The sequence below is a fragment of the Suillus discolor genome, assembly GCF_016758755.1.
Source record: "Suillus discolor strain FC423 chromosome Unknown F5147scaffold_56, whole genome shotgun sequence".
Lineage (NCBI taxonomy): Eukaryota > Fungi > Basidiomycota > Agaricomycetes > Boletales > Suillaceae > Suillus > Suillus discolor.
The window spans coordinates 19,726-43,770 of record NW_024541303.1 but is presented as its reverse complement, the minus strand read 5'-3'; the positions used below and the strand labels follow the sequence as shown (position 1 = coordinate 43,770).

Sequence of the window (24,045 nt, the reverse complement as noted above, 5' to 3'; positions counted from 1 at the left end):
TGATTGCATACCATTGCAGAATCAAACATACCTCGTGTCCTCAGGCCTCAGGTGCCACTTTCTGCCCACTAATAACGCAAATTGGTATTGTCTCGTTACTCTTTATACAGATACTCATTATAGGCTCTCGGTAGAGTGGCACTGACACACCTTTGTGTCAATCGACCAATGTTGCAAGACAGCAATATCCTTCAACTCGATTGTGTAGTTTTGAAAATAGGAAAATAAAATTACGGTCAGTTCTCTATCTTGGTTAGAGAAGTCAACTCACGCTAGAATCTACGATGGGATGCTGCGATGTATTGAAGGAAACCAAATAATAGTGCGAGTACTGCCAAGAAAATGTAATGGTAATATTCTTACCCGTGACTCGGACACTCGTCGCTTGAGTTGAATGCTAGTGAGCCGTCTTTGGAAGGTGATACGAGAGGTGTGCGCCAAATTTTGCATCGTCTATTGCACCTCGCATAGGCTCGTTCTTTTTTTTTTTTTTTTTTTTTAAATCAGGTTTATTGTCCTCTGGGGTCGTAGACCCTATGTTGGACTGAGCCCTTTACTTGGGGGGCTTGCTCCCGTGTATCTATCGTAGGTAATTGTGTATCTGATGTATTGTATAGGTTGAACGCGTACTCCGTCAGCATAGTGTCGGGCAAAGGCCGACGCTGATTTCGTACAAAGGGATGTGTGGGGTGAAGTGAATGGTTTGGGGTGGTAGAGTGGGACTTGGTGCGCATCTTTCTTGTCTTTGATGCGTTTGTGGTTGTTCTTCGTCTCTCTTCCTCCTGTTGGCCTCTTCCTCCTACATTGGCTTTCTCGTCCTGCGATAGCCTTCCCTCCAGTCTCGGAGTGTTTTTAGGCTCGTTCTTTGTGACCGTTGTTCACCAGTTCACTGAATTCGACCTGTTTCTCCCAAAGGACCGACATGACTCACGGAGACCTGATGAATTTCATCACTCGCGCGAGCCCGCGATCTATGATGATTCATCCGTTCGCGGAGCCTGAAACATAAGTCATGATGCATGATGCTCCAATCAGATTGTCAGGGCACAAACAACAGCTCATCCACCACACGCTTCTCGTCTTTGCATTGCGGACTTGCAACAAAACAAGAATGAACAACTCAAGCGTGGATGCAAGGCTAGACGCATCGAGCAAAATGGCTATCGTCCCATTTAGTGAATAATGGTGGTCCACAGGAAATGTCCCCTCAAAGGAAGGTCCCTGCAGTGGATACGCATCTCGAGGACACCTTCAAAGCGACGCTGGACGAGCATATAAATATTGGTTTGGTGGCCCTCATTCTATATCCCTTCCCCATTGCACTTACTGCCACTGCAAACTCGCACACCCCCTCTTAACATTTCAATCAACTACCTGCTGGCCCAGGTACGTGTATCCCCAGCTTCAACGTCTGCGCTTTCTAACTAAGTCTACTTCTTGCCTCCAGATGATCCAATCCACACCCCATCCCTCCTCACCGCATGGTTCCGATTCTTCCAATGCAACACAATACATGCCAAACACTGGCATGTATATGGGTCAATTTCCCTGGCCCCAGCCCGCATGCATCCCTTATCCAGGCCATGCACCCGCACACCCCTACTACCCATACAGTGTACCACTCAACGGGACGCATGGTGCCCCTCCCTCATACGCACCCGTCGCACATTCGCCTGGTGTGGGTGCTGGAGTTGCGCATCACGTGTTCCAAACGGGACAAAATGGCTATTGCCCTTGTGCAGTAACCAATGTCTCGCTTGTCACTTATGTTGGTCCATACCTACCGCCAACTGCGGCTGCTCTCCCCCCACAAGGCCCACCTGCGCCCCCCCTGTACCATCAACCCTTCCTATCTTTTCCAGCAGCCGCGAATCCTTGCGCTTCACCCATACCGCACCAAAGATACCTCCACCAACATAACGGGACTGGGCTCGTAACGGACTCTGCTTCTCAAGCACCAAGTGTTTCGCTCATTCAAAGGCACATGGCGGAATATCTTCATCACCGCTACATCAAACAAACCAAAATAGGCTCCGGCGGAATCAAGAACGACCCGTTATTTGTGAGTGTCTTTTTCATCTCGTGAGGTCGTATTCTCAAACATTGGGACAGAAACCCGTGTTGAATCGACTTGGTGAACCCAATGGGTCATATGTGTGTTCTAAGGACGGCATGTTACTCAGGAGTCCTGCAAGCTATTTTAAGCACATCAGGACACAAAGGCATCTAGGCTTCAAACTACAGAAATTCAAATGCCCTGGTTGTTCCAAAGCGTGCGTATCCCAACTCTCAATATCAGCGCGTCTCATCACTAATATTGTTGTGATTAGGTATACGACAAGTGATTCCTACAAGAAGCACCTCGAGAATGGCAATTGTGAACAGTCGACAGATGTGGGCGCTCTGCCGTTATACCCAACTGCCGAAGAAGAAAAAGATGACGACGAAGGCCCTGAATATTAGGAGAGCCTCTGTTACCAACTATCTTCTTTGTTTTATGTATGCATCTGCTGACACTCATTCACGTATTTTCTTTCCACCCACTATACACATTCTTTTCATGCTCTATGGCATAACATACTGTTCACTCTTTATACCCACCCACATTCTTTTTATCATCTGTATTCATTCATTCTCACTATCACGATCACGATTATCGTTATCATTATTGTTTCATCATCATGGTGATATGGTAATTCGTTGGTTATAATACACGCTCTCCTTACATCTACGTGCTAACTGAAAGATCTAAGGAACCAGCGAGCAGGTGAGATTGACCGATTTGACAACCCCCCAAAGACGGACCTGACAAGCATCAACATTGATATCGGAAACGTCGATGCATTTCCGCCTGAGAGGCTGTTCAAGATTCAAGTGGAGACCCAGACGCACAAATCATTAATAGGCACGAGCCTCGACCAAAGTTACACAGCGGCACTACAACCTCAGTCAAGCTAATTGAACACGCACAATTCACTGAGTCCCTTCAGTGGAGACTAGCTATGCAGCAGTATGGAGGACGAGTCATAGAGGTTGAAAGGTTCTGGAGTCTGGATAGTAAATGCTCATAACAAATAGGGAATGCGAGTGCAAGTCTGAATGAGTACATGCTATCAAAACATTTCAGGGACAGATACGTGGACTCCAGAGTAGGAGACAAGCGGTATCTGAGGGAGGAAGGCGTAGGCAATCACTAGATGACAATTGAGTCTGGGTCGCATTCATTCTTCTAGCCCTGGTACTAACCCGTGACAGCGCTGGAGATTGAAATCACATACTTTGGTACTTGTCATCTCAGGCGGTAAAATGCCTACCACGAACACCCAATAAAGTTGAACAAAGACTGGTAATAGGATACGTGGTCAAAACATCCCTTCCCTTTGTGGAATAGCAACTGGAGGGGGTCTGATAGTGTTCCCAGGACGATCTGACGAGCGTGGTGGAGGAGCTGGGCTATCCCGCACAGGTTTCGACGAAGTATCGGAGTCATGCATCTGCCTGACTGGGCGCAGAGGTGTTGAGGAGCGTGTAGTAGGGCGAGCAGGCGAGTCAGGGGTAGGTGGAATTGGAATTGGAGGTATGGGAGGCGTTGAGGAAGAGGCAAAGGATAATGTAGATTGTGGTGTGTGCGAGCGTGAAATGGAGGGCGCTAGGGAAGGGGCATGGAAGGTAGCGGAAACAACGCAGGTGTCGTTGGTCTGGGGGTCCTGAACCAGAAGCTCGTCAAGGAGATAGCGGAAGTCAAGCCCAAATTCTTGTAGGAGCTTAGCAGTATGTAAGTGGATGGGTTACACAAACAGGAAGAAGGAAAAACAGGAGTACAGATTAGTATGAATTGATAGCGGAGATAATGGACAAACCTTGCGACTCTGATTGTGTGTGATTTTGAGTGCTTCTTTGATAGTCTGCTGTTCAACGTCGGAACTATAGACCTGCTTTCTGAACCTTTCAGCATACATCTCAATCTGTTTCTTGGCCCAGTCAATCAAAGCTTGGTGCCTATCAGTAAGGAGGATTGCATGAAAAATGTGAAGAATCACTAACTGCTAGTCATATCATGCTCTACAAAGCCTGCGAGGAACCAATCTGCTGTGTGCTTGATCCCGGTAAACACGACCAAAGCCAGATCGTGCACATACATCCCGACATGTCCTTCGAATCTGATGGCCTTGACGTACCGGTCCACCGCCCCCGCTCGTGCATTTAAGAATGTCAACCTCGCAGCTGGACCTTGTCCAAGCTTTAACAAGTGACCAATGAGGCTCACTGCAGTATTCTTGCGGTTCCCAGGCGCACTGAGTGCATCGAGTAGTGCTGAGGTGAGGCTCGCCGTAAGAGGAGTGAGCTTGGCGCTCAATGACGGTATGGAAGAAAGTTTGGCTCGACCTTCCTCCACTAGCTGAACGGCCCGTTCCCAGGATCGTAGAGCGATGGCGACTGTGAGGTCGTCCGAAAAATCACTGATGAAGCGGGCATCGCTCTCGGATTTGTCCCGTGCGCTAGTATCCCCGTCAACGCCCGCTTTGCGGGCAAGCTCAGCCATCCAGTCAGGAAGGGGCGGCACCTTATCAGGATGCAATGTCATAGAGGTGCGCTGCTTAAGAATATCATGTCAGATAACGAATATGAATCACTCGAGGCATAAAGGCTGACATCTCCACTGGTCCACATGCTCTTACGTCGCTCGTGCTCGCCTTCACGCTCCCTGCGTTTGCGGATTGCAAGTTCTTCAGCAACCTGGCGGAACTGTCCGAGAAGAGTCTTCTTATCAGAGGGTGCCTCCGTTCTGTAAACATATGTCTCCTTTTGATGGCGAACTTTAAAGACATTTGTCATGGCTTCAAGTTGCCAGGTCGATCAGATATCATATACATTCTACAATCCAAATCACACTCACTTGCTGTATCTTTCGTATCCAAAACTAACATCTCATTCAAAGGCCAACATCTCTCTGCCACCAGCCGTCCCCCTTCTCCATTGTTCCTCCTCCTCCTCTTCGCGACGAGCACAGAATCATCCAGTACGACAAACTTGACAGTGTTACTAACCCTGTAAGTTGCCGCGTTGAGAGCATATATCCCGTCCATTTCGTAAATTACATGTCTGCCTGGCGTTGTTGGAGCAAATTTCGCAGAGCCCTCGATTTGAGTGTGCAGTGTCTGCATCTGATTCGCATAGAGCACGCGAAGGTCCGCAATGGATGAACGGACGTTGCGCCGCCGCTCCGAAGCAGAGGCAGACTCATCAATGTGCAAAAGGCTCGGCATAGACTTCCATTCAGAAAGACTTTCTTTGAGTTCGAGCACTTCGTTCTCGAGGACAGAAATTTCTTTGGAAATATGTACAAATTCAGCATAGCTGTAGTAAGGTTAGCGAATTCGACGGGGCAGAATATTTTGGGATACTTTTTAAACACATTCCGCTGTAGTTCGACAGCAGTATCATCCTTGGACGATCTGAGTGAAGACTGGAGAGACCTAAGCTCCGCCTCGGTCGAGTTAGCCAGTTTGGCCTTCAAATCTGTATGGCGTGTCGAACGCGTAAGAACATCCGGACTACAAATGCACAGTACTCACAAGTGTCTGGATCAAAGTCTTCCTTGTCCAGCAACCTCTGATCTATAACTTTTGGGTCCTCTCTGATACTGGCACGTTCCAAGACAAGCTCATCTGGGTCCCTCACTGCACCTGGACGCAGCCCAATGGGAACACTTGGCACATCCGGAACAGAAGCTTCGGTGGGCGCAGATATCTCTGCATAGCGCAGTGACATGCGCTTCTTTATCTTGTCATCGACGGTGGACTTGCGAACATTCTTATTGATAGGCTTCTTCTCGAGTTTGGATGCCTGGCGCTTGACGGTGCGCGTCTCAGAGGGCCTGCGTGTGCGCAATGACTGCATGATATAAAAAAACCGTTTGTGCTGGTCGTCCTAGACGTTGAGGACGACCACGGCTGATTGTCGGAGTCGGTGAAGACCTGACACCGCATTCGACATCATGTGAACCGGCTCACACCGGTAATATTATTATTACATAGTTCACTTCATCGCCCGCTTCTCTTTATCCACTGCAAGCCTTGCAGCTGCCTTGAGGCCTCTCCTTACTGGCGATCGACTCCGTCGACGTCAGAGACCACACCGAGAACGATTTAGTGAATAGTCCCCTCATCGACGGCTGCAGCGACGACCGTGTGTGGTGTTATTGGTCCAATAGTCAGCCACTCCGTAGGCAAATCCGTGCTTGCTTCTTGTACCATAATTAACTAGGGTGTTACCAGTACAGCCCTTGGAGCGACCACATAACTCCTTTTCGCCAGGTAATAGTGGGTTCAAATCAATCCTCAAGGCTTCGCTGGTCCAGCTTAACATCATTTTTGACAATCGAACAGCTTGATCTAAGTATCAGCTCGACTCTTCACATCGTACTAAGTAATGTACGCCCACGCTCAGTCACGGCCAAACTCGTTCTATGCTGCGGATGATGCGGCAAACCAACCAGATTATATCCCAGAGCCACCGCGCCGTCATCGCCAGCCCCGTGCTCAAGGCTCCCCGAACCATTACCAGTCCCCACAACAGCCAGTAGATCCAGACTATGATGACGATGATCAACCCTTGGGACTCTCAGGTCAATCACTTGATGCTGCGGATGAGTTTTATGGTGCCCAACAGAATAACGGCACAACCTTCCCACCTCAGCGGTCTCATTCTCAATCACAACTGTCCCAGGGTCCCCTTTTAGATCACTCACACCTCCGCCCGGGCAACCAAGCCTCATTACTTTCTTATGAGCGTACCCTCGAGCTATATCGTGCAAATGCAAAGAAAACACAGGATCCAGACATCCAATTCGAATTCGCAGTATTCATGATTGATGCATCTAAATCTTTCCCCATCCCGGCTCCCACCCCCGGAAATGTAATGGAAATTGAAAAGGCAATCGAAAAGCGCGATAATCTTGTGCATGAAGCCACAAGCCTCCTCAAACGCCAAGCAGACCGGGGACATCCAGCATCACAATATTTCCTTGCAGACTGCTATGCCAATGGTCTAGGCACTTACAAGAGCAGGCAAGACTTTGATCGGGCGTACCCACTATTCGTACTCGCAGCAAAACACGGACATCCAGATGCCGCATATCGTGCAGGAACTTGCTGTGAGAATGGATGGGGTTGCAGGCGCGAATCTGCCAAGGCTCTCCAATTCTTCCGGAAAGCCGGGGCAGCACTTCACCCTGGCGCTATGTACCGTCTTGGTATTGCTGAACTTAATGGCGAGCTCGGACTTTCAAAACGGCCACGCGAGGGTGTCAAATGGCTGAAACGCTCTGCGGAGCACGCAACGGCCGAGTTCCCGCACGCCTTGCATGAGCTTGCCTTGTTGCACGAACGGGGGATAGACAACGTTGTATTTGTTGATGTGGAGTATACCGTGGAACTACTCGCACAAGCGGCGGAACTCGGGTATGCTCCCAGTGCTTACCGGTTAGGGGAATGTTATGAGTATGGGAAGTTAGGTTGTCCCCAGGATCCAGCCTTGTCAATCCATTACTATGTGGGTTCCCTCACCGATTAGCGCGCCAAAGTTAATGTATCTGCGCAGAACATCGCAGCGCAGCAGAATCATCGTGATGCATGTTTCGCGCTCACAGCCTGGTACTTAGTCGGCTCACCCGGTGTGTTACCCCAATCCGACACAGAAGCATATCTCTGGGCACGCAAAGCAGCAGATGCTGGACTTGCAAAGGCGATGTACGCTGTCGGGTACTTCTTGGAAGTAGGGATTGGTACCCCGCCAGACCTCCCAGAGTGAGTGATCTTGTCTTAGTCCCGAATTCGATACTGATTTATACGTGCAGAGCGATGTCGTATTTCAAGAAAGCCGCAGAACTGGGTGATAAGCGTGCCCAACAACGGCTCAAGGGCCCACCTATCGGACAACAAGGCGGAGTCATGCGGGACGGATCCGATGCCAAGAATGCAGCCACCAACAAGGACTGCACAATCATGTAGACTTCCCTCATCTGCTTACAGCCTGTTTATTTCACGGGAATCTGCTTTAATGTCGATATGTACACAGACGATGGACTCGGAATAATACTGGACTGTTTAGTAATTACATTTCATGCTACCAGTCACATTGCCCATTTTTCTACTTAGTTTCATTTCATCTTGGTCTACCACCACGTCATTTTACCCTACTCTCATTAACCATGTCCCTGCGTTTATTTTGAGACCCATTTGCTCGACTTGCCTACGTAGATCGATACCCTTACTACTTACAGGTGTGGTAATCATCACGTATCACCAAATTGATCAGCTCGTTATGTAAATACAACAAACCATCACCTTCAAGCAAGCTGGATATCCTTCCCAACATCGATTTCTACCAGCTCCTTGGGATAACATACGATGCCCCGCTGAGCACAATAAAATCAGCGTACCATAAGGCTCTTCTTACTTCCCATCCAGACAAACGATCATTCTCATCCACTATACCACCCGTAGATGTCGACATCGCACTCCTCAAAGAAGCATATACCACATTGTCAAATGCTTCCTCCCGTGTAGCCTATGATGATATTCTTCGAAATACTCGAGTAAAGACCTCCACTGGCCCGCGTCCTGCGCAGGTTATCTCACTGGAAGATTTTGAGGAAGCAGAGGAGGGTGTATGGACACATTCTTGTAGATGTGGTGGAACATACAGGATCATTGAAGAGGACTTGGATGCAGGAAGACACCTCGTTGGTTGTGAGAGTTGTTCCGAGGTTGTGTGGGTAGGATATGAGCTCGTCAATGACGAGCATCACGCTACCAACGGCTAATCAAATCGCCAACATAAATGTTGTGCAGGTTGCGATTGTGCGGTATGGAGTCTGGACATCTTACATTTACTCGCTAATAATACTTTCGTTGTATTTTCAGCGTTACACAAGCTCAGTCGACCACTATGGCGTCCTCCCGCTCTTTCCACCACTTCTTCACCAGCACTTTCCTTAACTCGCGGCCGATTGCCATCGCGACTGGCCATGGCACGGCATTACCAATCTGTCTATGCATCTATGTTATTCGATCAGTGCGCAGTGTGTGGGGGGTTGTTCTAGCACACACCGTGACGACACGATCATATTCCGCATAGAACACAAACTTGTCGGGAAAGCCTTGTGACCGAGCGAGTTCGCGCACCGTGACAATGCGTTTGCACTGCACGATTCGTACTCATTTGGTTAGGTGCACTGTAGTGGAATCAATGACGCACGTAAGGGTTGAGCACACGGGATTGCTTTGCACTTGGGTCAACGTTGGTGACAGTAGCTTGAAAATAGCTGTTCTTGTTAACTCGTCCATAAAGACCTATACACCATAAGTCAAACGTCACAAATAACTCTTTATCGGGAGTAGAGTACCTGGTTTGAAACCCGTGCGTGCAGTAGCTGAAGATGGATTTGCGAAGTGCCACTCCCAGAGATGCCCCGCCAGTTCTGATATTATCGTCAACATTGTAAAGTCCTGCAAAAAGACACGTACCCCTATAGTCTGCACCCGCCCTCATCGGGATACTTACAACTCTACGCAGGTTAAAAACATCTACTATGCGAGGACGTCGCTTACCTCTCGACTTTGATGGCCTCGTAGGTCCGCGTATATTGTTGCAGATCTTTCGAAGGTTCTTCACGACACCACTTTTGGAATGCCGTCATTGGCTCATGCTCGTACTCTACATTCGCTCCAAAGTATCCGCACCAGGGGCGATCTTTCTTGCATTTCTTAGGTGGGATCGTCTGAGCGCGTTCCCGTTCTTCCCGTCGTTTGGCTGGATCCCTGGGTGGTCTCGGGTTTACCCTGTAACCAATAATTAGTGAACGTAGCACATTTTAGGATAATACGGCTGTACCAATCGAATCGAGGGAGGTCACTGATGGCATCGTCAATACTGACAAATTGGTGAGGCGCGTAGCCAGGCTGTGTCAAAATAGGTCTGATATGGTGTCCAATTGGCAAATCGATTCCCAGCGCGTCCACCGTAGGGAAGGCGTGCGTAGGTTGAGGGAGCTGAGGAAGGGGTTGACCGTGCTTTGCTGCGACCATAAAAAATCGCACACGGGTTTGAGGAGTACCGTAGTGACCAGCTTGTAGGATCCCATAGCGCACTTGGTAGCTGAGAAGTATGATACTGGACAGATATTTGATATTTGAGCGATACTTACTTCATGTCAGTCATCGCCCGGATCAAGAATTTCAATCCGCCCATGGGAATACCCCCTTTGACTCTATATGGCCCGGCTTGCCGTACCTTTAGACCGAACGACAAGAACCCACGCACGTTCTCAAAGAAGCAGTATTTTGGCTGCATAAAGTCAACCCATGATAGGACGTTGAGGATAAGGTTGCTCTTGCGGTCATTTGCCTTAACGTACATGTTCAGGCGCGAATGGGGCTGGCTAAGGTAAAGCTTCAGTATGACCAAATAGAGTGTGTATATACGCTATCACCGACCAGGGGAACCCAGCGATGATACAATCGATCTCCTCTGGTTTTGGAGGGGCGGGAATGTACGGGTCCTCTGTGATATCAGGTTGTATTTTCTCCAATCGTTGAACGTTAAGATTGGTGTGTGATCTAATCGCTGCTGCGAGTACTAGATTGCTGCATTGGTTATACACCATCGTTTTAGGAGAGTTGGCTCTGTTAACTCCTTGTTAGTATCGCTGAAACGAGTGGCAAAATGCGCACTTCAAGGTCTTTGTGGCACTCGGGGAAATTTCAACCGCATGGGTAACTTCGATGCAGCCGGATTCCTCCAACCCCAACCCGAAAGCTCCGGCTCCGGCGAACGGGTCTAAAGCACGAAGGGGTTTTTGCTTCTTCAAAAATTCCTTGATTTTCCTCCATTCATCCAGGTTCTCTGCAGTGCAGTATCCACAGACTAGAAGATCTTTAGGCAGAAGTTTGTGTTTGTGATCCCAGGAGGTCACATCGAGGCTTGGGAAGGAGTAGCAAGCATAGAAGTGATAAGGCGATATTTCGAGCCATTCTTTGAGCTCTGGCACAGCTGCCCGCACGTAGACATGACACATTCCAATAATGCTGGAAATCGGAAAGTTCATTTTGTCTCGTGTGACAAAGAGATGGCGCTGGGGACCTGGAATAAAGTGAAGTTCATACATGAATTGTGTACACTCACCTCATCCTTGAGCTCACTCTCAGGTCGAAGGCCCAACTTGTTAATCCTTCCAAACATTCTTAATCGAACCCAACCATCGTCATCTGACTGCTGAATATGAATACGGGTGATTTGACCGATATGACACAGTCCCTCCTGAGCCTTGATCATAACAATGTCACGAAGATGATATTTAGTGTCTTTCCATGCAAAGCCGCGGTGAATCTTGTGGGGAGCGAGTGCTTCCTCTCCCTCGTCAACCATTAAGCACACAGGGCAGTGGTCGGACGGGAGCTCTTCCTGTTTGCGTTGCAGTCGTTCTTGTGGTATTTCAGTGTATGAACCATCAAGGCTGTTATATATGAACCTTCAGGCAGAAATATCAGCGAGGTTCTCAAAAGTTGTGGAAGGTGCATGACTTGTAGAAAAAGTTATAAGGCCCGACGACAGGCATATCTTTTGAAGGATTGACAAACTGGACCGGAACTTTTCCGACGATAAGGTCGAATTCAACAGTGCTGCATGTATTGGTCAGAAACAATTCTTGGGGGTGTCCAAGCTGCTCCATAGCCGTTTTCGTGCTGTGCTCGAACCATTCGACATGAGCATTTTCAAACTCATCACTGATGTACATGATTTTTCCGAACCTGAAGAAAAGGGAGTCGGTGAGTGAAATGGATCAACGCTAGGAGCATACCAAAAGTAGTCTGCCAGGGTTGCATATTTTGGTATATCTTCTGGGTCCGGCAATTCGGGAGGCCTCTTCTGGTCATCGTTCCCAATGGCAACAACAATGGTATCTCCAACCTACAAGCAATGTGAAGCTAGACACGATAGGAATTAACAATACCATACTGCATAATCATTGCCATCTATTGTGATGTACTTGAGCCAGCGTGAACCTGGACGAATGCGTTGTTCCGCGTGACGGAATCGAATTTCCCTCCGCATAGATACTCGCTGCACAAATTCCTTGACCCTCTTCCGAAGGTCATCATACGGGATCCCAGGTTCAACACGAGGTTGTGGACCGACAACCACTAGCTGTTCTCTAAACCACCCGGTCGCTAACTTTGCAATTCGCGGCGTTACATGCGTCGCGTTCTGATTTTCTGGACGAAGGACGGCGATATCTTTGTTTCCCCTGGTAGTGATCACTGCTACTGGCGGAACTCGTAGCCGAGGACGTGGTTCAACGGATCTCAATATCGGAGGCGCAGGCTCTGTTAAAAGGTGTTGGATTATATTCGTGGCACGCAGTTGTTGAGAATTTTCTAGACCCTCGAGCGCATATCTCAGTTCAGCAACCTACGATACGTTGCAGTGAAATCTGGTAACAACCGAAAAAATTCTCACACTGTCCCAAAGATATTGCTCGCCAAGTCGAATACTGCCAATTTCTATGGTTGAAAAACTGGCCAGAAAGTCATGATATTGCATATCCGGTTCCCGTATGGCGGACGACACAATCGCTTGAACGACACGGTGCGGTAGGAAGAATGCTCTGAACTCCCGTCGGTAATCCTTTGATGGAGCACCCAGACGATACCGAGCGTGGCCGGATTCGATGTACATTGGACTGTACACAATAGGCGTATATTATTAAGTAAATCCAAAAAAGAAGAGCACCTACTCTTCATCTTCGGTATAGTCGATAGAATAGCCGAGGATATTTGTGATGCGAATAAACTGGGGATCGTCGTCTTCAAGATCGTCTTCCTGGCCCTCATCCTCATCGTTCTCTGGGACTGAAGTAACCTCACCTGCACCCTCAAACATATGATCATCGTTCTCGCGGTGCTTATCGAGATAAGAAAGGGAAACCATGACCAGGTCACGAGTAGGGTCGAAAAACGCAAAGTTATGTAGGATCCGGGTCGGTTTCTGCCCATTTTCTAGTGCACCTGGATCTTCGCCAATAATAAGAAGGTCCTCAGTCTCCAATAGTTCATTTTTCTCCGGCTGATAATATCTCGCTGGGATGGTGTATTGTAAGTCAATCAGATTTCAGCGGAAATGGATGCCAACACACGTGCTCGGGGACGTTCGTTCGTCTTCTGACGTTTTAAGCGCTGTGAGATGGAGAGAACAGTTACTATCAAGCATACGCTTTCGCGATCTCAATGAATCATGACACGCACTGAGTCATGATAGTCATCCGCGTCATCGCGTTGACGCCGGCGATTATTCCCCCCATCTGTACCACTGCCGGATTCATCTTGCACTTCACCAGGATATGTTATCTCGAACGCGGTCGGTCTACGACGAGGTGGCATCCTTGTCACGCCTTCTTGAGTCCGATATTCAGTCTGGTGTTGCTGAAAGAAGCGGGCCGAGTTTGTAAATTGTAACAACTTGAAACCTAAAAAAGGGAACTCTTCCTACCGTCTACGTGACATACACTGTTAACGCACTGATATCATTGGATGTAGCCAAGAAGTAGCGGTCTTATCAGGAAGTCCTATTTCAGTTTACCTTGCAAACTTGCGAAAGTGGGTCTGCTCTAAACCAAGGTTGTTCTAGTAGTATATATTCAACAACCACACGAATGACTGCGGTTCATGTTCAAGGACCTACAACAATACTACGCGAATCCAGGTACTTGTGAGTAGTTCTATCTGTGCGTGTATTCGAAAAGATATTGATTGGTACATACAATCCTGCTTGCTCATTATGTAAAATTGAAGACATTACAAGTGATTGGTTCTGAAAGAGATAGTAGTAGTGAACGATTCGTGTCCGCAAAAGCGAAGGCACTCCAAAAACCTGTACTCCTTCAATGCAGCAGTAAAAAAAAAGATATTGCGTATAAGGACCACGTCAAAACAGACATCCAGCTGAAAACAAGATGGGACTATGGGAAGATTCACTTTGCTGGTGTAGTTCCTGCTGGTGCGTCTGGTCCTGCTAGTGCACCTTCGGGTATACCGCTCGCTGATGTAGACGTGTCCCCAACCTGATGGAAATCTAGAAACGCACCAAATATACCGTAAGCGCTGTGAAAAATGAATGTGGCAGAAACCCTAACCCAGAATCTCGCTGTACATCATGACCTTCCACGTGTCAACGGGGAGGTCGGCATCATTGAAGCTCCAGTCGAATTTCTCAGAAGCCACGGGCTCATCGGTTGGATCATGATACGGTGCCACATATTCATGAGCAAGTGACTCCGCAGCATCTATGCGTTTCCGAGGGTCAAACACTAGCATCTTTTCTAGAAGATCCAAAGCTGTGGCGGAGCATTAGTACAAGTACGTCACCAGGAGCCATAATGGTGCCATACCATCCGCATCGGTAGTTCGGAGTTTTTGGCTGAAAGGCACGCGCTCGCGTTTGGGCAGACTTTGCACAAAGCGGAGAGTCTACAGCGATCGATCAATGTGAGAATGGGAATACCTAGCCCATAGCTTAGAAGTATCACCCACGTTTTCGCTTGCGATAGTTTCGATGACATCATCTGGAGGAGTGCCTAATAGTTCGGTAATGATGGAAAACTGATTGACATCTTGAAACGAAGGCATGACGTCAGAAGGTGAGAATGAAGGCGCGTAAACGCTCACGGTCTTTCCCGGGGAACAAAGGTTTTCCTTCGAGCATCTCAGCAAATATGCAACCTGTACTCCAAATGTCGACCGCAACATCGTACTTTTGCCAGGTTAACATAATTTCAGGGGCACGGTAATATCGCGTCGAGACATAGCCGGTCATTTGGGGGTCCTGGATACGGGCTAATCCGAAATCGCATATCTGTAGAAGCGATGACATCATAAGATATCCCATGATGATGTGATGAACCTGACGAACCTTCAAGTCACAGTTCTCGTTGACAAGAATATTACTGGGTTTCTGTGTGCCTATCTCAAAACTGATCACAGATATAGACAGAACAAAAGACGCACGAGGTCTCGGTGCACCACGCCCGCGGAGTGAACATATTTTAGTCCACGCTAGATCAGATCAGACCGATGGACGAAGAGTTGCAACATCATCACGTACCAGAATCTGATATAGGAAGTATTGGACAAACTGTTTCTCCAGAGGTCGCGACGTCAGTAGTCGATGAAGGTCGGTTCCAAGGAGTTCGGTAACGAAATACCTGTGATAATCAATCACTTTAAGGGTTTAGGGTTTGGAGTAGGGACATACAAATCTTCAAGTGGCGAGATGAACACATCACTAAGACTGATGATCTACACGTGTAGATAGTACATGTGTGAGCAGGGAATTCTGCGTGGCGCGTCTGAGACGTACATTCTCATGTTGTATGTGCTTGAGGAGCTTGAGCTCACGATATGTTCGCTTGCTCAAAACTGGGGTACTGAAGGGCTTCATAATCTTCTTGATGGCGACAGAAGACCCAGTGAGTTGATCCTTAGAAGAGCTAGACCGCCTATGAGTGCATGTGTCTATCTCAAACTTGCAACATACCAGACAAGGCCAAATGCCCCTACACATCTCTGTTAGTCTAGAGTTTGGACATCGAGCAGATCGAGAGGATGGTTGATACTCACCCATTCCAACAGGCTGCAGATCGACATAGCGAGTAGTGACCTATGAAATCAGCAAATCGTGAATCAATTATTTTCAAAGACATACACAGGCAACACACCTCGAAAGAGGTGCCAAATATGCTTAGCTTGACAAAAGACATGGCACAGACTGGCTGGCGTAGGGTTAACCCGAGGTAGATGAAAAGATGAAAAGGGATTCGGCGGTCAGTAGAAAGGTTTATACAAGTGTGTTTATTAACCCGATGAACGAGGAGGGAGAGAGAGATGTTAGATAGTGATGACAATGCTGACCACCGAATCTCAATCTAGGATATGATTGGATATGAAACTGCTACTGCCAGGGGTCCCGTGATGCCCTAGGCTTCTAGAGCTCTCCAGAGTCTCGATTCCACACTGCGGAGAATGACCTCCTCGGATCCTTCAGATCTTAGAAATATTTGGAGTCAAAAGTCAATGGATTTAATAATGCAAATAATGTGGATAGTGACTGCTGCAAGTACCAGTGACCGGGGGCTTCCAGGAATACAAGTAGCGATCAGAAAAGTTGAGATCGATCCGCGCCTGAATTCGAAGCAATACACGAGGTGCAAAACGGCAGGAATCGGTCAGTTGCCAGAAATAAATCGCACAGCTTGAACACTAGTGGTTTTACGAAACCCCGTCGCGCGCCCGTCTGGCATGAGCTTGTCTGACAACCATTCGATTCTCAGGCTCAGACCGAATTTGCCCGAGACAACCCGTGACGATCATTTCATCCATTAAACTATCATGTCCTTCATCCGAGCAGCGACGCTCGCCCGTTCTGTGGTAAGCAATTATGAAAATGTGTTAGTCTTAGTCTCATGTGCGTGTATTAGGCAACGAGCAGCTGTAGACGTTATTCGACCGAAGCTGGTGCTAAAAAATCATCCAGCCTCGGACTTTACCTCGGTGGCGCTGGTCTTGTAGGTCTCGGCACGTATGTGTACATGGGCTTTGGCAAAGGGGAGGCAGTAACTGCCAAGAAGGACCTGAAGAGTCCTCTTGACCCGTCAAAATTCATTGACCTCAAACTGAAAAAGGTGGAGCCTTGCAATCACAACACCTCTAAGTGAGACCTCAGGCTACCTTTTACGTACAACCCCACGCTCATATATGTCCCTCAGGTTTGTGCTTGAGCTCGAAAAGGGCGAGGCTTCGCTTCTTCCGATTGCTTCCTGTGTTTACATCGAAACTCCTGATTTCAAGGATGACAAGGGTCAACCTATGTGTCGTCCGTATACCCCCATTTCAGCGTCTGATTTGGAGGGAGAGCTCACTTTTATCATCAAAAAATATGAGACAGGCAAGGTCTCCAAACACATTCACTCTCTCAAGGCTGGGGACACTCTCAGAATTAAAGGTCCTCTGCCAAAATGGCCTTGGAAGAGTGATTATGGATTTTTTTTGATACTCTAAGACGCTTGGATTCTAATCCTCTTTCAGTGAATGAGCTGGAAGAAGTCGGCCTCATTGGTGGTGGAAGTGGAATGTAAGGATTCGGTCTTTTATACTTACATCACTGCCTTTACTGCGCAATCACAGTGCTCCACTCTACCAGATCCTACAACATGCTCTTGCGGACAAGACGAACAAGACGAAGTTCAAGCTTTTGTTCGCTAATGTTACTGAGCAAGATATCATACTTCGCGAGGAGTTCGACGCCATGAAGAAAAAGTACCCCGAAACTTTCGATGTCGTATATGTCCTCGACAAGGGCGATACCAACTGGAAGGGTCCCACTGGATATATTAGCGCTGACCTCATTAAGCAGCACATTGCTCCGTCATCACTGGGCGAGAAAGTGAAGGTCTTCATCTGCGGTATGCACAACACATTTGGAATGCGTCAATGACTAAATGCCCCATAGGTCCGCCTGGACAGGTTGCCTCGATTGCAGGCGCAAAGAAAGGCAGGGAGCAGGGAGAACTAAATGGTGTTCTCAAGGAACTTGGTTACACCAAAGACCAGGTAAGTGACCGTGCTATCCAACAAGCTATCATTTCCTTGAAGTATTTCTTTGTCAGGTGTATAAATTATGAGCAGCAGATATCAAGTAGATCTATATAGAAGTCCTACGACGATCAAGTTTCGAAACCCGTTCTTGCAATCGAATGTGAGCTGAGGTATCGAAACCTTATTTCAATCACACTATTCCACCTTTCCCAACCAAATACGTGATATTTTAAAACCATCACCGTCAAGTGCGGGTCGCATGTACGCTGGCAAGTATCAGCATGAAACTGAGGGAATGAGTACGTATGAAGGTTTTACATGTATGCTTCCCCATCTACAGCAAGTAATATTAATGGCAGTCGCTGCTTCCTTTTATCTTGTATCTCCGTCAGGGCTTGTATTACATAAGCATACGCGTACTTCGTCTACTCGATTTCATCTCTCGTCACTGAGATCACAATTGGGCGTCAGAATCTGCATGATTCATATCTGAGCAACCAGTGCGAGTCTTGGTTAGCCCGCACAACGACAAAGCTTATCTCATCGTGTTATCCGTGCTGCAGGGCTTCTCCTTGACAAGTTGAATCTCGACATCTTCACCATCATATTCGGCGCACAGCAGTATGGATAATAACAGCGGTAGCAGCAGCAGCAATAACAAACCCGTGCGTCACCAACCGACTCCCCCGGGGACAGTTCCTCCAGAAACCTTTTACGCGTCAGCCTCAAAATCGAACGCAGGGCTCACGCCTCCACCATTGCCGCTGCGCCCGAAGGGCTCTGCAGGATCCGCTCACACAAAGGTCAACATCGAACCCCCGCCAACCTATGACACTGTATTTCGCGAGCCCCAGCTCGTTTCAGAGGATACAATCGGCACCGATCAAGTCCCTGCGCTCATCCCAGCCGACGACCATCACAACTGGCCGTCTGTCGAGCACAAGTGGGGTGATGATTGGAACAAAAATGATGCTTGGAATGAACCGATGCCGTGGGACAATTCTTGGGCCGGCGGAACATCCCAAAAGGTCATGGATATTGATGCGCGGGACCAGGAGGAGGAGACGAACTGGTGGGATGCAGAACTGCGGGGAACGAGAAACCGTCCAGGGCCGGGAATGCTGCCGCCTTTCGTTACTGAATTGTTGCATAACGCTGAACATTCATTGTTCTCGGTAAGCGTTACCGCACCTGACGTGAGGCCGGCTGGGGATGTATCCCCTTTCATCCCTCCAAGCCACGATGAAATCCTTCGCGCTGTTCCCCATGCCAATACATACTACTGCAGACGACACCATGGTTGGGTGTTCCTCCAGTGGAAAACATCCAACATTGTCCCTCCCTTTGCAAAATCATTCGACTTCAAAAAGCACCCACCCCTCCCTGACCAAGACCGCCGTAAACGCACCGTCTCTTGCACTGACGACTCTTCTGACAAGTCCAAGAAAACACATCACTTCCACTGCTATCCAAAGGCCGTTGATTCAGGCCAGCTCAATCCAGCATTCCACCGTGCCCCTTGGGAAGTCGCTGCGCAGAGGAAGCAAAGGCGTCGGAAAATCACTTCTGCTAATATCGATGACTATGCATTCAAGGAATCAGATGTCAAGATGAACGAAGACCTGCCCGAGGGACATGTAGAGGGCGAACTGCTTGATCTTTATGTCTGCTGTCAGTGCTCCGTCTATTGCATTGCATCAGAAGCTATGCCCGGCGTCATTGCCCTTAAATACGTGGAGGATTTTACGAAGTATAGATTTGAACACCCTCCCATCGGGAGGCAGCCTGATGAGTCTGTTGTCAGTGGGTGGGAGACACTGATCGCGTACGCCCATCAATTCGCTCCGTGCGTGATGGTATCTCATCTCTTTGCAGAATTATCGAAAACAAATTATGGAAAGGCAAGAACGGTCAGCTCTCCATTTCTGGGAAGGCGTTCCAGAACAAGATCGGGTGGTCCCCAACTACGTCAGGAGCTTTCATTTTGTTGTTCAACGCAGCTTATGAATTCATTTGCAGGAGCTATATCTTCAAGCAACTTGGGTTCGACATCATCACACGCATCGAAGCTCCGGGCACACCTGAGGAGAGGACAGACGAATTTCTGTCACCCCCAAATACTGAACTCAGCAGTCCAGAAGGTCAGGAGGCACGTATGAAGCTGTTGCGTTTCTGGGTCGAGACGAATGCGTATCTAGTAGACTACCAACGTCGCTTCGGTAAGAGATACTGTTGGTTTCCTGTATCACTCACTCATGAAGCGCAGCATCTGCGCTTAAGTCGTATACGCCACACCCTTTGTACGTCAAAATCGACGGTGCCCGAGAGATGTACCAACAGGCGATCGGCGCACACCCTGATCAGAGTAAGGTTAAGTTTTGCTGTGGGGAAAGGCAGACCTGAGCTATTTGTACAGTCCCGAGATCGTCCTTGTCGTATCCGTTAGGTTCATTGGCAGAGTATGTACCTCTGCTGCAGACGTGGAAGACGTTAGGAATAACCCCTACAACATGTTCTCCAGGTAAGCAGTTGAACAGTCCGCTCGTTTAGATCTGCTCAGTATTAACGGTGCTTAGATATTCTCATCTTCGCCTACATGGCTCAATGCCGTTGTGACCCTGCCAATACCGTACTCTACTTCACCCACTTCTTCGCAATCGTCGCCGCAATCCAATCCCTCGGTGGCGTTCCGTCTCAGGAATTGCAGGCCCTAGTTTTCGAAGAGCGCTCTCGTGGGCGATTCACGGAGGAGGACCTGCAAAATGCTGCTGCAGTTCTTGGATTTGGCAAGGACGGCGCGCTACGCTTGGAGCTTGAAGATGACATTGAAGACAGCTTTCTTGCGGAAGCATGGCGGACGGCCATCAAAAATGCCTGGCGTGACGCAAAGGACTGCACACAGCTCCAACGTGATGCGAACGAGGCCTTCAGGATGATTGCACAATCGAGGGGTAGTAAGAGCCTTATGAAGCTGTTTTCTGAGTCGTCAAAGAACCAGATGGACCCTTCACGTGCATACTCGGTACTAGAGGTTTCCGCGGATGTGGATGATGAACTTGTGTTGACGGTGTTCATGATGCGGGTATGCGAGGCTCCGTGGCCTCATTTGCGGTTCTGATGAACATCAATAGGTCGAGGAGCAGCCCCATCAATCTGACAAGTGGCGCGAAGCGTTGAGAACAATTGCAGAAGTGAGGGACAGCAGCCGGCTGCGTCATTTCCTAGAAGAAGGCAAAGATCGTAAGTACCTGCCCAGGTTTTGATACACTATTTAACCGAGGCGCTTCAGCTGGAGATATTGTGGCTTCAACGCGTGCCGATCTTCCAAGAGGCCTGAATCAACTTGGAAACACCTGTTATTTGAACTCGCTGCTCCAATACTTCTACACAATTAGGGAGCTTCGTGAGGCTGTCGCTTCCATGGCCAACATTGATGTGAAGGCCCTTGAAGACGAAAAGTACTCGGAGGACGACCTGAAACGGCATCGGGTTGGTGGACGGCTAATTACGCGGCGCGAGATACTGCGATCGAAGAAATGTATGTCTGCCACCCACTCCTTTTACCCCAAGCTAAAACTATCATCAATGTAGTCGTCAGTCAGTTGGCCGATTTATTTTGGCAGCTCCAATTCTGTGAGAACCAGGCTGTCACACCGACTATTGATCTTGCAAAGTTAGCACTCGTAACATCAAGAGATGAAGAGGAAGAGGAAGCTGACAGAGGCGGTACCGATTCCTCGAACGACACAGATGCAACGCTTGTTGAGGACGGGCCCGTGCGGTCACCTGACTCAAATGGCTCGGTTCTCGGTAAGCGGCCACGCGACGAGCAACGCATGGATATGGATGTTGACACACCCACGTCTCCTATCACGGAAGAGAAGAATGGGTACGTCATGATATCCCAACCATCTCGTGGGTCCAAGTCTCCTCGCTTGCATGGGGAAAGCTCGTCAAGCACGATGCCGCTGCCATCCCCGCTTCCAGATGTGGAGATTGTGAACCATGAGAACCCGCAGGTTGAGGAGCAGAAGACCGCTCCTCCCTTACCTACACGCAAGCCTACTCAATCAGACTCCGTTATGATGTTTGGTGAGGCACACTATACTCCGAATGATGTCATATCTAAATACTTGGTTGTAGGAAAGCAACATGATGTCTCTGAATGCATGGACAATTGCATGTTCCAGATTGAGATCGCGCTTCTGAAATTCGATGGGCTGGGTGACTCGGACAATCAGAATAGTGTTGTGAAGAGGCGAGTACTTTGAATTCCATCAGGTACATACATGAACCTGTGATTCGCCAGGCTATTCTATGGGAAACTGCGGCAAAGACTTACACAAGTCCCCGCCCAGCGGCATCCCAGAACTTCGGCACACGAGAAAGAAGACCTCTTCTCGCATCTTCCCGTGAATGTGGCCGATAGCGGCTTTGATATCTACGATGGCTTAAGTGGATACTTTGACGATGTCGTTGACTACGAAGGCGAGAAAGCTAGGATGGAGGTGACACTGGTCGATCTACCACCATTATTGCAAATTCAACTTCAGGTAAGTGCCTGCCCAGATAACTCAGCGATATATATTAAACAAGTGAATAGCGGGTGCAATTCAACAGAGAGACCCTCCAACCATACAAATCGCAAGCTTATGTCAAGTTTGGCGAGACGATATATATGGACCGGTTCCTTGATACCGCAGATCCAGGCAAGAGGGCTAGGTCAAAGGAGGTACAGGCGGAATTGAACATCCGACGTGAACGTCTGCGCTTGCTGACACAAGATAAGGTAAGACCCCTGTGTGTATTTCTTGTGAATTGACTGCATAGATTACCTTAGCACGCACCTTTCCCTGCATCGCTCAAAAACACGCTTGATTTCTTGTCAAAGCAAGAAACGCTTATCCTCCCGGATGTCGATGAAGAGCTCATTGCAAACATCAACGGCGAACAGGATATGATCGAGACTGAGATTGTCGAACTCAAGGATGCGGTATCGAAGCTGAAGGAAGAGCTGGAGAATATTTGGAAAGATGATACCTCGGTCGCATATGAGCTGACCTCCGTCTTCATACATCGTGGCTCATCACCCTCATTTGGACACTACTTCTTCTATTCTCGACATGTACCGGAACAACCTGATAATTGGTTCAAGTACAATGACCATCAGGTTACGGAGGTGTCGAAAAACGAGGTCTTGGCTGACACCACAGGGTCTACTGCGAATCCGTACTTGGTAAGTGTGGATCTTATGCCATTCCTGATGTGATTTGACTAACTGCTTTCTAGCTTGTTTTCGCAAAGAAGGACCGGGACATTGTTCGTACTGTAAATCGCTTTGATCCGATGGCTATAGAGGATATTGATACATGATCCGTAATGTTGATATCCCATGATTCCTCTCATGCACTAGTTGTCCCCCTCTATTCCCCGGAGGATTTGAACACATACCGCGATAGTGTATGCTCACTTACATGAAAGACATTTCAATTTTTCAATATCAAGTCATTTGTGGGCTCGTCTATAACCTACAGCCCGGATCTCCTACAGACAGTGTGCATTTTTGAAGAGTTCGACGGTACTCAGGTCAGGGACACCCTACAGCAGTTATAACAGTTGAAGACAGGACCTGACAATGACATGAGTATAGTACTCTGAGGAGGGCTGGGACCCCGTGCTTCTCCAATCTCTCCGCATGGGTCAAACAACATCTTTCTCGAGATTAAGTAGGCCCATTTGCAGAATGATTCAGAGACACGACTGGTGACGACTTCGTCATGTGTCATGACTGATGCTAGGCATGTTTGAAGGACTTGCTGTGAGGTCGCTTGTGATGTCGGGGCACGTTGTGAACGACTGCGACAAGCAGTACAGAACAGTATCAGGCACAGCATATGATCAATAAACTGTAGTGCTACTTACTGCAGAGACTGCCTTGCTAATGCGAGGGAGTAGGCCCGTCGGTAGTCTTGCTCTCTGTTGATGAGACGATGACTTGTTCTGCCTCTATTGATACTGCTTTCTCCGCGATGCTCGCCTCATCACGGGTCTCGAGGGATGTCAAAAGATTATCTAGGGTTCCCAATACCCCGTCCAATCTCCCTTCAATACCCTCGGCCACACCATCAGCACTATCCAGACGTGCCAGCATTTCCATCAGGTCTTCTGTTCCGTGACTACCGTCCAATGAGCCGTTTGACAAAAGAGTATTCAAATGAGCGATGTCTGCTTCAAGACTGCTGTCTAGTTTATTAATCGCAGGACCATTAGATCCAGTGTCGGCAGTGTTGTTGTTGGACATGATGATGCAGAACGACCTTTGAAGCGACGTGACAGAAATAGTCAAAGGCTAAACTTAGTCCTGACAAACGGCATCTCGGCAAGAACCTTCGTT

General features: G+C 48.3%; 10 protein-coding genes across 10 annotated transcripts; 6 read left to right on the top strand and 4 right to left on the bottom strand.

The window, feature by feature from the left end:
• Positions 1–701: 701 nt before the first annotated feature.
• F5147DRAFT_762966 (uncharacterized protein) lies at positions 702–933 on the top strand (the record flags this gene model as incomplete). Its single annotated transcript, XM_041440607.1, has 1 exon — positions 702–933. A coding segment is annotated over one exon (232 nt), but the record flags the coding sequence as incomplete, so codon positions are not given.
• A 222-nt stretch (positions 934–1,155) lies between these two features.
• Positions 1,156–2,539, top strand: F5147DRAFT_331674 (uncharacterized protein). Its single transcript, XM_041429252.1, has 4 exons — positions 1,156–1,386; positions 1,448–2,062; positions 2,113–2,273; positions 2,331–2,539. Exons 2-4 carry the CDS (start codon positions 1,448–1,450, stop codon positions 2,461–2,463), a joined length of 909 nt encoding a protein of 302 aa, XP_041289308.1. The 5' UTR covers positions 1,156–1,386; the 3' UTR covers positions 2,464–2,539.
• Positions 2,540–3,639: 1,100 nt separating this feature from the next.
• Positions 3,640–5,972, bottom strand: F5147DRAFT_331641 (Cullin repeat-like-containing domain protein). Its single transcript, XM_041429251.1, has 6 exons — positions 5,577–5,972; positions 5,406–5,520; positions 4,898–5,358; positions 4,654–4,838; positions 4,045–4,594; positions 3,640–3,991 (listed from the first exon to the last, which is right to left on the bottom strand). The coding sequence occupies exons 1-6, from the start codon at positions 5,899–5,901 to the stop codon at positions 3,789–3,791; spliced, it is 1,839 nt and encodes a 612-aa protein (XP_041289307.1). The 5' UTR covers positions 5,902–5,972; the 3' UTR covers positions 3,640–3,788.
• Positions 5,973–6,025: 53 nt separating this feature from the next.
• Positions 6,026–8,331, top strand: F5147DRAFT_711131 (uncharacterized protein). Its single transcript, XM_041438301.1, has 5 exons — positions 6,026–6,225; positions 6,279–6,323; positions 6,390–7,554; positions 7,603–7,808; positions 7,859–8,331. The coding sequence occupies exons 3-5, from the start codon at positions 6,433–6,435 to the stop codon at positions 8,010–8,012; spliced, it is 1,482 nt and encodes a 493-aa protein (XP_041289306.1). The 5' UTR covers positions 6,026–6,225; positions 6,279–6,323; positions 6,390–6,432; the 3' UTR covers positions 8,013–8,331.
• Positions 8,332–8,383: 52 nt separating this feature from the next.
• On the top strand, positions 8,384–8,827 carry F5147DRAFT_582499 (uncharacterized protein; the record flags this gene model as incomplete). Its single annotated transcript, XM_041431657.1, has 1 exon — positions 8,384–8,827. A coding segment is annotated over one exon (444 nt), but the record flags the coding sequence as incomplete, so codon positions are not given.
• A 112-nt stretch (positions 8,828–8,939) lies between these two features.
• On the bottom strand, positions 8,940–13,511 carry F5147DRAFT_813597 (S-adenosyl-L-methionine-dependent methyltransferase; the record flags this gene model as incomplete). The annotated part of the gene is made up of 18 exons (XM_041443498.1): positions 13,308–13,511; positions 13,199–13,238; positions 12,800–13,142; positions 12,523–12,745; positions 12,022–12,474; positions 11,864–11,973; positions 11,586–11,813; positions 11,188–11,533; positions 10,737–11,137; positions 10,500–10,688; positions 10,211–10,444; positions 9,898–10,161; positions 9,615–9,845; positions 9,531–9,571; positions 9,410–9,484; positions 9,262–9,356; positions 9,114–9,206; positions 8,940–9,062 (listed from the first exon to the last, which is right to left on the bottom strand). The coding sequence occupies exons 1-18, from the start codon at positions 13,440–13,442 to the stop codon at positions 8,940–8,942; spliced, it is 3,624 nt and encodes a 1,207-aa protein (XP_041289304.1). The 5' UTR covers positions 13,443–13,511.
• Positions 13,512–13,903: 392 nt separating this feature from the next.
• F5147DRAFT_331290 (mitogen activated protein kinase) lies at positions 13,904–15,948 on the bottom strand. Its single transcript, XM_041429250.1, has 13 exons — positions 15,776–15,948; positions 15,678–15,717; positions 15,595–15,613; positions 15,418–15,547; positions 15,313–15,356; positions 15,163–15,262; positions 15,066–15,113; positions 14,971–15,012; positions 14,727–14,913; positions 14,592–14,671; positions 14,450–14,528; positions 14,195–14,395; positions 13,904–14,133 (listed from the first exon to the last, which is right to left on the bottom strand). The coding sequence occupies exons 1-13, from the start codon at positions 15,815–15,817 to the stop codon at positions 14,033–14,035; spliced, it is 1,113 nt and encodes a 370-aa protein (XP_041289303.1). The 5' UTR covers positions 15,818–15,948; the 3' UTR covers positions 13,904–14,032.
• A 497-nt stretch (positions 15,949–16,445) lies between these two features.
• Positions 16,446–17,954, top strand: F5147DRAFT_813595 (uncharacterized protein; the record flags this gene model as incomplete). The annotated part of the gene is made up of 6 exons (XM_041443497.1): positions 16,446–16,481; positions 16,535–16,767; positions 16,823–17,085; positions 17,142–17,187; positions 17,241–17,518; positions 17,566–17,954. The coding sequence occupies 6 exons, from the start codon at positions 16,446–16,448 to the stop codon at positions 17,763–17,765; spliced, it is 1,056 nt and encodes a 351-aa protein (XP_041289302.1). The 3' UTR covers positions 17,766–17,954.
• Positions 17,955–18,065: 111 nt separating this feature from the next.
• F5147DRAFT_711093 (uncharacterized protein) lies at positions 18,066–23,124 on the top strand. Its single transcript, XM_041438300.1, has 14 exons — positions 18,066–19,476; positions 19,527–19,619; positions 19,671–19,870; positions 19,918–20,016; positions 20,068–20,172; positions 20,228–20,733; positions 20,783–20,891; positions 20,941–21,189; positions 21,243–21,743; positions 21,795–21,909; positions 21,961–22,204; positions 22,255–22,440; positions 22,492–22,887; positions 22,941–23,124. Exons 1-14 carry the CDS (start codon positions 18,275–18,277, stop codon positions 23,022–23,024), a joined length of 4,089 nt encoding a protein of 1,362 aa, XP_041289301.1. The 5' UTR covers positions 18,066–18,274; the 3' UTR covers positions 23,025–23,124.
• A 465-nt stretch (positions 23,125–23,589) lies between these two features.
• F5147DRAFT_582448 (uncharacterized protein) lies at positions 23,590–23,952 on the bottom strand (the record flags this gene model as incomplete). Its single annotated transcript, XM_041431653.1, has 1 exon — positions 23,590–23,952. The coding sequence occupies one exon, from the start codon at positions 23,950–23,952 to the stop codon at positions 23,590–23,592; it is 363 nt and encodes a 120-aa protein (XP_041289300.1).
• Between the last annotated feature and the right edge of the window lie 93 nt (positions 23,953–24,045).